General features: G+C 41.3%; 1 protein-coding gene across 5 annotated transcripts in view; it reads left to right on the top strand.

Annotated features, from left to right (window-relative positions):
* Positions 1–13,958, top strand: part of LOC131993618 (neurexin-1a-like) — a 265,891-nt gene that overhangs the window by 98,587 nt on the left and 153,346 nt on the right. For all 5 annotated transcript variants that reach the window (XM_059359604.1, XM_059359603.1, XM_059359602.1 and 2 more), the window contains 3 exons: positions 795–956; positions 5,422–5,863; positions 11,914–12,297. In XM_059359604.1, the coding sequence (XP_059215587.1) occupies positions 795–956; positions 5,422–5,863; positions 11,914–12,297 (988 nt within the window). The remainder of the gene's footprint in view (positions 1–794; positions 957–5,421; positions 5,864–11,913; positions 12,298–13,958) is intronic.

Raw genomic sequence — 13,958 nt, 5'->3', positions numbered from 1 at the left:
GTCTGGCTGGTCTGATGCTCTTTGGCTCAGCCAGTTGTATCCCCATTCACTTTGCATGGCATGCACTTTGACTACGTGTTGCAAATGTCACTCCGCCCATTTGTTAACATGAATGTGACAGTTGAGCTGTGTTTGTCATTGGTGCTTCGCTGGTACGTTCTTATTTCTCTTTGTGGTTTTGCAGTGTCCATAAGCTTTTGCATGAACCTGACGCTGTGCAAGTGTCAAAATACTGACTCGGTCAAGAATTTTCTTTTTGTATGCTCGTAATCAAAAAGAAAAGACAAATGCATGCATGCTATTTTTTTTCCCTTAAATACCCTCAGTCATTGTCCTTTACTAAAATGTGATTGTTGCTTTTCATAGCATGTGCTCCCTCTCTAACCTAGTAGCACTTTCTGATTTCTTTTGTAGAACTGCTGGACGTACTAATATTGAAAAAGTAGTTTAACTAACCTAGATAACATTCTACTAACACCATTTTTGTGTCTGCTAAAGTACTTTTAAGTTGCAGTAGGGGCAATACTAACACTGTACTATGGGCACTTCACTAACACTAACTAACTAGAATAGCATTCTTTTGAAGGCTTGCAGTCTTCCAACTAATTAAACTGGACAAAATAATAATAAAAAAACAAGAAAAAAGAAAAAAGAAAATGGAAAAACAGACATGAAAATGGGATTAAAACAATTTAGGGAAGCCTGCCATAGACAACAAGAAGGAAAGGCAATAACGCTGCAGTGTATAGGCTGTCTGAGTATAGCGTGTCCTTTCCCTGTGCTTTGTTGTCTAGGTAACAATATCCGTGGATGGGATTCTCACCACCACAGGATATACACAAGAAGACTACACCATGCTAGGCTCTGACGACTTTTTCTATGTTGGAGGGAGTCCTAGCACAGCTGACCTGCCTGGATCTCCGGTTAGCAACAACTTCATGGGATGCCTCAAGGAGGTAAACACCACTTCTGTGTGTACTCTGAGGCTGGTGGGTGTACAGGATATGACTGGCTTCACCTCAGGACTCCAAAGCAGGCCATTCCACCCACACACTGACCCTGTCTCATCCTTTACACTTTGCTTTAGTTTGTTTCTCCTCTTTTCCCTCACATACTCGAACACAAACTTTATTTTGCCTTTACCGCCCCCTCAGTGCACTCATAATGCTATACACACGTGCACACAAAAAACACACACACACACATGCGTTCACTTGGAGGTGTCTGGTGTACCACACAGCCGCACATAAAGAACTGTCTTAGAGTGGAATTTACCACAGGCTTCATACAGCTCCATCAGGTGCACTTCAAAGAGAGCAGCAGTGATCCTTAGATCAGGCAGCTGAATTTTCATGAGCAGTCAGCCAACTGACACACTTAACACCTCACTGTTCTTCCACTGGGGAATATGCAGTACCAGACTGACTTACCTAATGACTTACCTTATTATTATTTTGTTTGGTGTTGTAGTAGTGCGTCTATTTACTCAAATTTAACTTGTGCTAGAAATGTGCAACTAGGCTATGTACATCACAATTTGACATATATGCTGTCAGGTAATGTATTGAATTCAGCACATTTTGTATCTTGGCGTAATGGGCCCTTTGAATGTGGCTTGTGACTTATAGTATAGTACGTCATTTGTCACTTGCCCCTTTACTCATATATTTTAGTATTCTAGGAGTATGCATATAGTCTACACTTTATTCTGAGAGATGAAGCAAGAGGTAATTTCCCCTTCAGAGGCTTCATAAGTTATACCTTTCACATTAAGCTGTACAGTAGTATTTCTTATTTTTTTGCTGGTTAATAAGGATTTTGACCTAAAGCATTTACTGCAGGAGCCACCAGGGATATACAAAGATATCTAGTAGGCAAATCCTCAAAGTACTGTAAAATGATCCATCCATTTATCTTTTAATTTCAATAGCTGTTTCCCATTTCCCTCGTCTCCCTCTCCTTTTTCGTTGTTTTACCTTCCCTTGCTCCTGTGGTGTCCTACATTTTGCCTCTCACCCCGAGCTCAGGCTGTCGTCCTCAGCAAACGTCTCGGAGAGGTCTGAGGCAGCTCTCTTTAATGAGCAGGCAGGGCGTGGACCACATGTTCACATGCCATGTACAGCTCATTAGAAGTCTGGTTTTGAAGGGGGGTGTCTTAGTTAACTACATGTTTCCAAGGTGTTGCAGATGTGATGACAAAAGGGATTGGGATTGGTGCACCCAAGGCGTGATGGTGCACCCCAGTGAGCTGCACCTCGCTGCTCTTGGTCAGCCTCAGCACAGCTTCTCTCACCATCCTGAGATCAATGTATTGAATTACTCAAAAACTTCAAATATGGCCCATGGCAGTGATTGTTCCCAGTGAATGAAACCCATACAGAATTCCCCCTCTTTTAGTCGATCCTCATTTAACATGTATTATTTAGTTTTACCAGACAAATGCCAATATCAAAATTTTAAAGAAAGACGAAGCCCATGTAGCAGTGGTGTCCAACCCTGCTACTGGAGAGCTGCTATCCTGCGTGTTTTCAGTATCTCCCTATTCTAACACACTCGTTTTGAATGATCTGCTTGTTATCATGCACCTGAAGCTTGTCAAGGGCTTGATAGTGGGTTATGAATTATAATTTAGTGGCTTAGAGTAGGGAGATAACTAAAATATGCAGTAGCTCTCCAGAAGCAGGGTTGGACACTACTGCCATACACTGTAAAGTCCATAGCTTGTTACATTCATCCATCATTTAATCTGTTAAATTTGACACTTTTATTGCATCGACAGGTTGTCATTCAGCCTGTTGCATTTTACAGAAACCCCGTCTCAGGTCATCACCTGTGTATGTCATGATAACATATGAGAGGTAGTTTACCAACATGTGCTGTGTGCCCTGATTAATGACATGTTTGGAAGTGGCCCGTAGTAACACACAGTGCAGATTCCAGTCTTGAGTCGCCACGCCTGTCTGTTGGTTCTGATGGCAAAACAAACGGTGGTGCAGTAATTGCTCAGTTGTCACAGCCCGAGCTTGATGACAAATTAGTGCAGCACCACTAGCGCAGCACCAGTTGTAGCTCAGACCAAAGCTCCTTTGACTCTGAAAGGTGCCCTTTGTCTTGGCTATAAAGAATTGATTCAGGTTTATTGGCTGTATCTGTTGCACCTTAAGTCTACATGACTAAAGTCCGGCAGGCAGAGATATCATCTTTTATTCCTCTACTCCTTTTTTACATTCTTTCTTGTGTCAGGAGATTCTTATCAAATCACCTTTTTATCACTATGCTTTTTCTATGAAATCTTCAGAAACAACCCATTCCATTTGGTTCAGTTTCAGACTTGAAAACGTATCATACTGTATTTTTTTATTTTAGAGGGAAGATAAAGACGTGGGAATAAAAGCCTGCCATTATCAGTTTCCTGTTTTTCTCGCAGTTAAATGCAGTCTGATACAGTCAGTCACAAAGCATTTACAAGAAACTAAGCCTGAGCTTACCTAATTCGGATGCAGCGCTATGAGCTCCATCTACCTGAACAGTTAGACACAGTAGATGTGACTCAGTGATAAACATAATGCTCCGTGCGAATACAATCCCATTGGAGGTGTCCCTATTTTCAGGTGAACGCTTAGTATGACAACAAATGAAGAACATGGGCTGTGTTTTCCACAGCTGGAGCTCGTTTGATTTGTCCCATTGAAGCAATATAGATTTACCGTTAGAACTCTTTTGTTAAATAATACCTATGCATGCGAACCATCACTTGATAACCTTATCTACCAATTAGTCGTGCTAGTGCGGTGTGGAAGAGATCACTGACTCTGCTTGTGCTCCCTTGGGGTAGTCTGCCTGGCATATTATTGACAGATTAAAGTCTTAATTGTCTCCATAAAATTTGCTTTTCAAAGTGATTGACACATTATATTAAAACACTTCAAACGTGCAAGTTTTTTGTGGTGAAGTCATTTTAAAATATCATGACCACACTGATGTTTTAATGAAAGTTTTGACATTCACCAAAATGTTAATTAGTTTCTCATATGGAAATTAGACATAACTACACAGAGAGATTCTCGCTATTACAGCTGCACTTATTCCAGATACTCTTTCATTACAGAGATTGGATAATGACAAAGTTATGGCTGTTTTCTAAATTTCTGCAAGACTGTTGCCAATTACAATAGCACTACTGTTTGATTTCCACACAGTGCAGCATGCAACCCCCCCTCCTCCAATTACACACACACGCACACACATACACATTATAGCTATTTTTTTGTCTTAGAGATAGGTTTTGATCAGTAATTTGAAGATTTACTTCACAAGCAGCCATCTACAGTGTTTTGAACAGAATTTATAATGCCTCTTATGCAGCTTATATAACTGAAACAGAAGATTAAAGATGAGTTTCATACACAAATGGAGTTGATTAGTGAGACAAACAACTCATTAAAAATTATCAAGTTGGCAAATTGGTCAGTTGATGCTTATGCTGTACCATATGATAATGATTCTCATCCATTTTTAATTGGTATTTTAATGACATTATGTTTTTTTTGTAATGGACTCCAACTGTATGTCACTTCTGCGCCTTAGCTCTTCAACACTTGGCACCTCAAAGGTCACAGCACTAATGCACTTCATTTAGCTAAGCACGCCGCTGCCAAACTCTGTCTGGTTTACTGTGTCTAGGAATATAAACTGCTACTGATATGAGGATTTCTGCACGAAAACATGTACATATTTTTGTATTTCATCAAAATTCTAAATTATGCACAGTCTACAGAATGTTGCAATGTGTACGCTCATGCAGTCATTTTTAATTTGCTTTAGAGAGGCATATCCATCATCTGCCCACTTTGATTCTAATCACAGGCTGCAACAGGGGCCTTAATCAGCATTTTACTCCACACCTGCAATCAAGGCAGCAGTTTAGATTTATCACTCCCCATCTCACTTTTCACACACAATCCCAGGAGATGCTACCTGATAGAATCATTTTCACTGAGCGTTATCGCCAATGGCTTTCAAATCCAGGCTGTCTCTTCCTTTAGTTGACACTGAAGTCAAAAAGTCAAAAAGCATGTCTCAACTAGTTACTTCACCCAGCAAAAGTACACTATGCATGTGGTGTGAAGGCTTCAGACTGGAAGTGAAGAGAACAGAGTGATGTGAGCGACATTTGGTGCCAAGTATACACAGTTCCTCACGCATAGGTGCAGTGTGACAAAGATGACCGAGGCTTAAGCCGTGCAAACCCTGCCTATGACACACTGTCCTGAGGGGGTGAAATGTCACATGGACAACTGCTGTTTTACATATCCTGCTCATTCATTTGTGAAGTCATTTTCCATATTTCACCTCGCAGGTGATATATGCTACTGTATATATGACTGGAGAATTTACTTTCTTGCTTTTTTCCCCGATCAGGTTGTGTACAAAAACAACGATGTGAGACTTGAGCTGTCCAGGATGGCCAAACAGGGTGATCCCAAGATGAAGGTTCACGGCACTGTGGCCTTCAAGTGCGAGAATGTTGCCACTCTGGACCCCATCACATTTGAGACGCCAGAGTCCTTCATCATCCTCAACAAGTGGAATGCTAAGAAGACAGGCTCCATCTCCTTTGACTTCCGCACCACAGAGCCCAACGGCCTTCTCCTCTTCAGCCATGGCAAGCCCAAGCAGCCGCCCAAAGATTCCAAGAGTCCCCAGACTCTCAAGGTGGACTTCTTTGCCATTGAGATGCTGGATGGCCATCTGTACCTGCTGCTGGACATGGGCTCAGGAACCACAAAGACCAGGGCGGTCAACAAGAAAGTCAATGACGGCGAGTGGTACCATGTGGACTTCCAGCGAGATGGCCGATCAGGTAACTTTCCACTCCATTAATGTATACAATCTTGAGATGAAGCACATTAAACAAAAAATAGTGATTTCTTGCTGCTACATTTGTAGTGTCCTGTTGTTGCAACCCACACATGCTAAAATACAAAACATACAACCCCAATTTAAGAAGATTGGGACGTTGTCTTAAATGCTGAAAACATCAACATCAATTTGACAATGTAGGGCCAAAATGTTGAGAAATGCAGTCGTCTGTCTAGCTTTGAGAAGAACAACAAAATGTACCAGAAATACAGACAATGCAATGAAATACAGAAACCTGCTGAAGCTGACTATACTCGTCAAATATGATGGCAAATCATCCAAATGAGTCTATTTCATTTTAAATATTCTGACTGACTGATCCAAATATTTTTGCAGACAACTGCTATAGACCTTATGTCTGGATTTGTAGTGTCTTCTGTTACGATGCAAATTGGCACAGATATTTTCTTCCTCTGATTGTGTTTTGACTTTTTGCATTTGTTTTAGGCCCCCAGGGCTGGTGCGTGCATAAATGTTTGTATGGAAGATGATAAACTTGTCTGCAGTCTGAATGACTATGATAGACTGGTACATACAAAAACACATTCAGCAAACCTATAGTACGAGCTCTTCTTTGTACCCATGTACATAAATTATTTAACTGCAACAAAAATACTACTGCAGGGTCACACTTAACTTTTCTGTGAAAGAAAACATTTATTACCATACCAAGGCTGACTACATCACTGCTGAAAATTAGATATGTATTTGCACTGGATGGTTGTTAACAGTTCCAGCCATTGGAGAAAAAAAAGTTTTGATGACAGTAAACATACTTCAGATGGTATTACCTATGTGTCATATGTCATGATTCCAAATGCAAATTTGCCACAGAATAACTTTGCCCTCTCTCCTCCTGTGTCCTCTAAGCCCTGGGTTGCTCTGCTCTGGTCCCTGTTGATTTGCTTATCTAAGCAGCAATTTGTTAGTGTGTGCTTAGAGCCAAGGCCCTGCAATGTCATGCTGCAAATTAGATATACCCCTTGACCATGTTTTCCACTCCATCTCAAGAGGTGGAAATTAGATTAACTGTTTCATTACCCCCACAGCAATACTGGGCTGTGGTCTAAATTGAGCTGTATACTTTGTTAAAATAGCTCTAGAGCCAATGTATGTGTTTTTTATTTTGTATATTTTTAGCATTGCCTACATAAATCAATGAGAGCTATCTTAAACAAATACAGCACTAATACTGAGGTGGGTGAATACATTTACAGTGATATACATGACTGAGTGACTTGGATTCAACTTAACATAAGAGTGGATGAAAAAGCAGTGTGTGACTCAAATAACACAAATCTACAACATTTAGTTCTGGTAGACCAAACGATAAGAAACACTGTCTAAATTAGATTGTGTTCATTATCTGTCGAGTAACCTCCCATCATCCACCCACACACACTAACACACACACACAAAAGCTATCGAACATCTTTTTTTGTTGGTAGAGCTCGCTCTACTCGCTGTTCTCTCCGTCTACCCTGCCTAAGTTTCCATGGAAACAGGAGGTGGTCTCTCCCAGGACTGAGACAGTTACTGCACAGTGCTGTGCTGAGCTGTGCACTAATGACATTTCAGAATAACTTTTCTTCCTTTTCTCAAGTCTGAGGCGTCAACACTTACATACTGGAGTGTAAAGGGGACATAAAAAGGTCTCTGTAATGTGATGACTCCCCATGTGAGACGAGTTACAAAATGGTGAGAGTGCCGCACAGTACACTCACACACTGTTTAAAGTTCCAAAGCATTTTTTCAAATTAACCGGCGCTGCTTCTTCTTTGCTCACCCTTTAAAATTTAAGCTCATTAAATTCTGCAAGTATGCAGTCCTCTGAAATCTTAAAATCTTGCATCTTGAGAATTCCATGAATTGCACAAAGCACTATTGTTTGCAGTGTGTAATGGTGTGTGCATGGCACCTCAAATGGAAGCATTAGAATTTTTGCAGTTCCTCTGTACTGAAAGGCCTCATGTGCTTTCCATTCCCACAGGACACATGTAATTTTAATGGAGCATTAAATAGCAGATTTGTACAAATCGAGTGATATAAAAACTGTCATAATAGCTTTCTAAATGCAGATTTTTATATTTATTTTTGTCCCGATGCTACACATTGTTATTCGGGTAAGAGCTGAGCTGATTCAAAGCTTTGTGAAATAAAGAAATAGTTAATATGTGGACATAGACTTTAGAAAGCGTAAAACATGTTTTGACAGAAGTGTATGCTGAGCTGCAACCACTTTGTTACAAGCCTGAATAAACCTAATCAATCCCTGTCAACATATTATTCAGTTTTAATAGTCTCCATGTGATGCTCAGTAAAGTCCAGTCACTCCTACAATATAATGCTCACTTGGCTTTTGTTGGCTGTTATACACTCCAGCACCCTTTTGTTATACTTTTTAATAATTGATAGAATTAAGGTAATTTTAAAACAGAAGAAAAGAATTCACTTGTCCCCTGAGAGCATGAGTCACGAAGCATATGGTATGCTCTGCTTTTCATCTGTGTTTCAGATGTTTTATTAATACACACCACCAAGCACATCACTCAGAACCAAAGTGCAACTCAACAGCCAGACATAATTATCTGCAGCCGGGTCCTCCACGTGCAACACTTCCTGCAGCCGTGACAATGGCGGATAATGATCCCTGCCCTATTTAGTTTAGGCGGCTCTTCCTGCAGGAAGCAACCCTGTAAATGGACTCTTCGCTCTCAGACAGCATCTTCCAACCTCAATGCATTAGAGACGCTAAGAGACACTCTGCTTTTAAGTGAGGGCTTCTGGACCGGGAGTGCCGTGGGTCACTCATCAGAGACATTACACGGACATTGCTCTGTTGAAGCCCTACTTCCTGCCGGGGCACACACACCACTACTCCCTGCGCACACGTACAGTACACAAACAGACACATGCACATAGGCACACATATAGACAACACATCCCCCTTCCCCACAGCCCACTCACAAGCTTCTCTCTCTACAGAGAATCCAATCACATAGAGAGATTTGGCCGTATCGCCCTAACTGGATTGTAGTAATCCCCTGTCTAACATGTTTTGGGGATGTGTGAGTGGGGTTAGGGGACATCATGCCAAGTTGAGCCTGGCTGCTGATGCAGAAAGTGTGAGAGAGATCTGAGCTGTCCTTTGGACCCCTGCCTTCAGGTTTGATGATGGAGTAGCACTTACGGCTCAGGCCGTAGAGAAAGAGAGGGGGAGACAGAAATACGGTCAAGGGGTTTTGAAGTTGGCTGGAATTCTTATCTTCGTCATCATTATCCATCCTCATTTATTGCCTGCATCATCATTTTTGATCAAACCCCCCTTAACTGTACATCCTGTACTTGCTTCTCAAGATATTATTTGCTGCTGCTGTTCTCTCATCTGCTTTCTTATCTGTCATCATATACCCCTCCCTCATCTTCTCTCCAGACATCTTTATCTCCGTGTTCCCATCTTGTTCTGTATCCATCTCCTCCTCTTTTATGCTTCGCAGAGACACGTCCCCTTCCCCTTTTGGCTATGAATACTGTTCCAAACATAGGCAGTCCTGCAATGTGCATGTGTGATATGTTCCCCATGCTGCTAGCCTTACGATGGCACATGTCCCCATGGGATCATATAGTGCCTTCTGACTTAACATAGCATGACTGTGTTTACACACTTCCTTACAGGACTGTGACAAGTGAGCAGAATACTCTGAGCAGATGCCTGAAAGATGCTGACATCCTTCTCTCGTCTCCCTCTTACATCAATTCAGACAGACATGCTTACTATAGACTTACATCAGCCTTGTTAACTGTTTATGACTGTAATAAGACCTAAGTATAGATACTATGGAATTTAAAGAAGCCATTACATGATTGCTCATGAAAGGGATTGTTCAGTTTGAGTTTTTGATGTAGGGTGGTATGTTGCATCCATAGTCAGTTTTATCTAAAGTAGTAGGCACGCCCCCAGTTTGAAGAAGCAGGCAGGAGAAGCTAAGCAATGTACTGGTGTGGAAGGGGGCAGCAGCAAAATGTATTTAGCCACCTAAGAAAAAGATCCACCTACAAAAAGCTTTATCATTTCAGGTTGTTTTTTTTTACTGCCACCAAACGGAAGCAGTTATCTATGCTCTTTTTTGTGTTATTGTGTGACTTTGGTGATTTAAAGGGTGAGTGTGGATTCAGCATATCACAAAAAACACCAACTACTTGATTGACGCAGTGATTGACCATATTTTTTTACTACATCTACCTGTCACATGTTAAGATCAGACCTAGGCTGTAGATAGTTCTGACACAATTCATGCTGACCACACTGATGCTCATTCTTCAGCCAGGCACCTGCTCTACTCCGAGAAAAGTTTCCTCGCTAATGAGTTTGATGTACTGAGCTCGTTAGCGATAACCTGAAGGGAGCTGTTCTGGCTGCGTGAAGGGTGGCCCTTGCCAAGTGTGCAAAGCTTGGAAGTCACAACAGCTGTGGCTGGAGAGAGCAGGGGCAGTGGGTGGCGGCAGGAAAGTGCTGGAACAGATGCCGGGGGCCAAGACCCCGAGAAAAGAGCTGGAACATGTTAGTGGGACCAGGTTAATCATTGTGCACTAGGTCCTTAGCTGTCTCTCTGAGCACTTTTGCAAGAAGGCTGGCTCACCTTGGCTGTAAAGAACACACATAACCAAGATTATTATAAGCTCATATCGCAATTTTTTTTTTTCTTTTGTGGCAGCCTTTCTTCATATTTAACAAATTAAAAAGCAAATTAAAACAATGAAATTGTACTGTCATTGAAAACAGATGTACAAATATTTATTATACATTTAATTAATTGTGATATGTACATTCATGCATGCTAATGGTAGCTGTAATGAAATGTGAAAGGCCCCATTTAATGTCTAATGTGTCTCTTAAATGTGCCAGACAGCCCTGCTGAAAATTCATGCGTGGCTTAGGGCTTGTTTCCCAACATAAACACTTTGACTAGAAAAGTAACTTAAAAGCAGCGCTCTTCTTCCACATACAAGCAGTTAGGACTCTGTCATTTACCCCGAGGCAATCAGCTAATAGCTCCTTCATATCTGCCATGGCATGCATCTGCCACTCAAAATGCAAATTATGACTTTACGGCAATTTCTCTTTTTCAGCATCCTTAGCCTACTATTTCTCTGCCACTCTCCCCAGGCAGTGGCCTGTGCGGATCCTCGGCAGCGGGGTATATAGATTACTGGACGAGGATGCGGGCAGTGGAGGCAGCCACCATTAATTAAAGATCCACAATGGCTCCTGCACTGAGAGTAACAGATCCATATACAAATTAATCACCGGGTCTGAGTCCCACAGTAAGGCCTTCCTTTCCACAGCTTTACAGTCCAGTCATGTCCGCTGTTGTTTACCGTGCTCCAGATCGAGAATTAAACCTGAATGAGAGCGATAAATCATGGTGGGGAAACACACAAACTCTCATTGCAGGTTTATGTGTTGGAGAGGCAAACAGAAGGAGAGACAGGGTGGAAAAAACAGCCCGCAGTCCGTTAATCAAGTTCAAAAAGATGGCTATGATGTTTTTTTGTTTTTTATTTGTTTGGTTGGCTGAAATGATAGAGGGGGCAACGATTTTTCTCCTCCTCTCCTTTCTTTTTTATGACCACTGCTTTATAGATAAAGGAGATTTATTATGGGAAATCCAAGGAAAATGGAGAGGATACTCTTAGGGATCCTAGATTAGGCTACTAATAGACTAGCTGTCCCGTGATTAATGTGTCTTATCAACACTCATCAGTCATTCTAAATGAAGAAAATCCTGACCTTGTCCAGATGGATAACACCAATTAAGCTAATTTCTTCATCAAACCATCTTTAAATAGGTCTTCTCTTACTGCAGGTAGATAGTGTTTTGTAGCATTTATAGTTACCAGAAGTGATGATGTGTCCAATTGGTTAATTACCTCAAGAGTTGTTCAAAAAGCAAAAAAAATAAAACTAATCCCACCGTAAATTTTCTTCAGGTACCATCTCTATCAACACCCTCCGTACTGCCTACACAGCCCCTGGAGAAAGTGAGATCCTTGACTTGGATGACAATCTCTACCTCGGGGGTCTGCCAGAGAACAAGATGGGGCTGGTGTTCCCCACTGAGGTGTGGACAGCACTACTCAACTACGGCTACGTGGGCTGCATCCGGGATCTATTCATTGACGGGCAGAGTAAGGATGTCCGGCGCCTGGCCGAGGTCCAGAAGGCTGCCGGGGTCAAGCCCTCCTGCTCTAAGGAGCCTCCCAAACAGTGTTTGAGCAACCCCTGCCAAAACAATGGGATCTGTAGAGAGGGCTGGAACCGCTATGTGTGTGACTGCTCTGGGACTGGATACCTCGGGCGCTCCTGTGAAAGAGGTAGGACTTTCTTTTTTTTTTCCTTTTTTTTTCTGATTTTGTCTACCCAGCTGTAGGCATAATGTGAATTTGCCAGTGTGAAATTTAGATGATGTTACACAATGACACACTTTTACCTCACTATGCGTTGTGTTGAGGTAGGCATGGGATTGTAAAAATGTCAGTATGTTTTACATCAGAGACAAGCAGAATAATACCTATTTTAATTATATAGACTTCAGATTCTTTGTCTCAAAGGGACTTCCTTCAAGTTCAGGTTGAACAGCATCACCATACAAAAGCCTGCAGGTGTTCTTTTTATCTAGGCTGGTGGTTGAAGATCAGCAGCTATCAAACAGCAAACTAAAAGTGGAAAGAAAATATGCATGTGGAGACAGACAGCCACCGAGAGGTAGACAGAATAAGTCAGGGTACGTCGAATGTTGACTGCCTGATGTTAGACGAGGCTGAGTGGCAGGTGACTGATGCACCACTGAGACGCTGCTGGTCACGTCCACCATGCACACTAGCCTGTAAATTGGCTGTCTTCTGCTAACCATTTGGCTCATCAAACCATTCGCTCATGACCAGACCGGGTGCAGAATACTTATCCCGCTCTCCTCCAGAGAAGAGAAAAAGGAGAAGTGAGTGTCACACAGTGAACTCTTTTAGCTCCATGTTTTAGCCGGAGCAGACGTAAACCTGACTCTGCAGTAGTTTATTACATGGGAAGCACAGTTTTTATAGGCGCTCATAATAAAATAAAATCTCAAATTCTCAGTAGTGTTTCATGTTGGTAGAGTTATAGCTCATGGCATTATAACCAATATTTGTTTATGTGTTTGTCTATAGTAAGAGTTGCATTTGCCTGAAGTTACTCCAGAGACCAGTCTTGATAAACTGGTCTTAGCACTCCACCTCATATCCTTTTTACTATTGTTTTTTTGTCGTTGCTGTATCTGTAATGATGCTGAAAATATAAAACAGTCATCGAGGGAAGTTCTTGTCTTCATTAATGCAAAGCTAGACATTTTTCTGCCTGTTAAGCATTAGCTTGTTGGCCCTTTTGACCAGAGGATTGCCCTTTGACCTCTTTGATTAAAATCTAACCGGATTAAAAACAACAACCAGCTGTGTGAGGAAGCCAAATCCTTCACTTGCTAATGTGGTCTTCTCTGAGGCAATTATTTTCCAATGGAATTTCAGGCTTATTTACACAATCAGATTGAGTAAATGAAAATGCTGGATGTACAGTTAATTTACCAAGACCAAAATTTTTCAATATTAACTTATATTAATAGCTCAGGATTCAGATGTAATGAAAATTGTCTGTAAGAGAATGCAATAGTAGTCAAGATTATTTTTTAATCATGGTTAAGTGGCTTGATGACATGTATATTTTGAATTCATGGATAATAAATAACTAAGTGCATCAGCTAAATTCTATATTCACTGTATGTAAAGCCAGTGATACAGTGAATTTATAATGAACATCAAATCAAAACAAATATTCCTCTTGATTAATACAATGTTTACAATAAATCCCTGTAAGTCCTCGAAGCCAGTATTGCTTTAGGGACTTACATGGTTTTTCATCATGAAGCCTCAAAGGGACGAAGGCAGCAAATGAGCAAAAGAGAGTTAGCATATGCATAATCACTGCAAATGTCAAAAAGAGCCCA

The sequence above is a fragment of the Centropristis striata genome, chromosome 20 (assembly GCF_030273125.1).
Source record: "Centropristis striata isolate RG_2023a ecotype Rhode Island chromosome 20, C.striata_1.0, whole genome shotgun sequence".
NCBI classification, from domain to species: domain Eukaryota; kingdom Metazoa; phylum Chordata; class Actinopteri; order Perciformes; family Serranidae; genus Centropristis; species Centropristis striata.
Note: the sequence above shows the minus strand (reverse complement) of the source record. Positions and strands in the feature narration are given on the sequence as shown.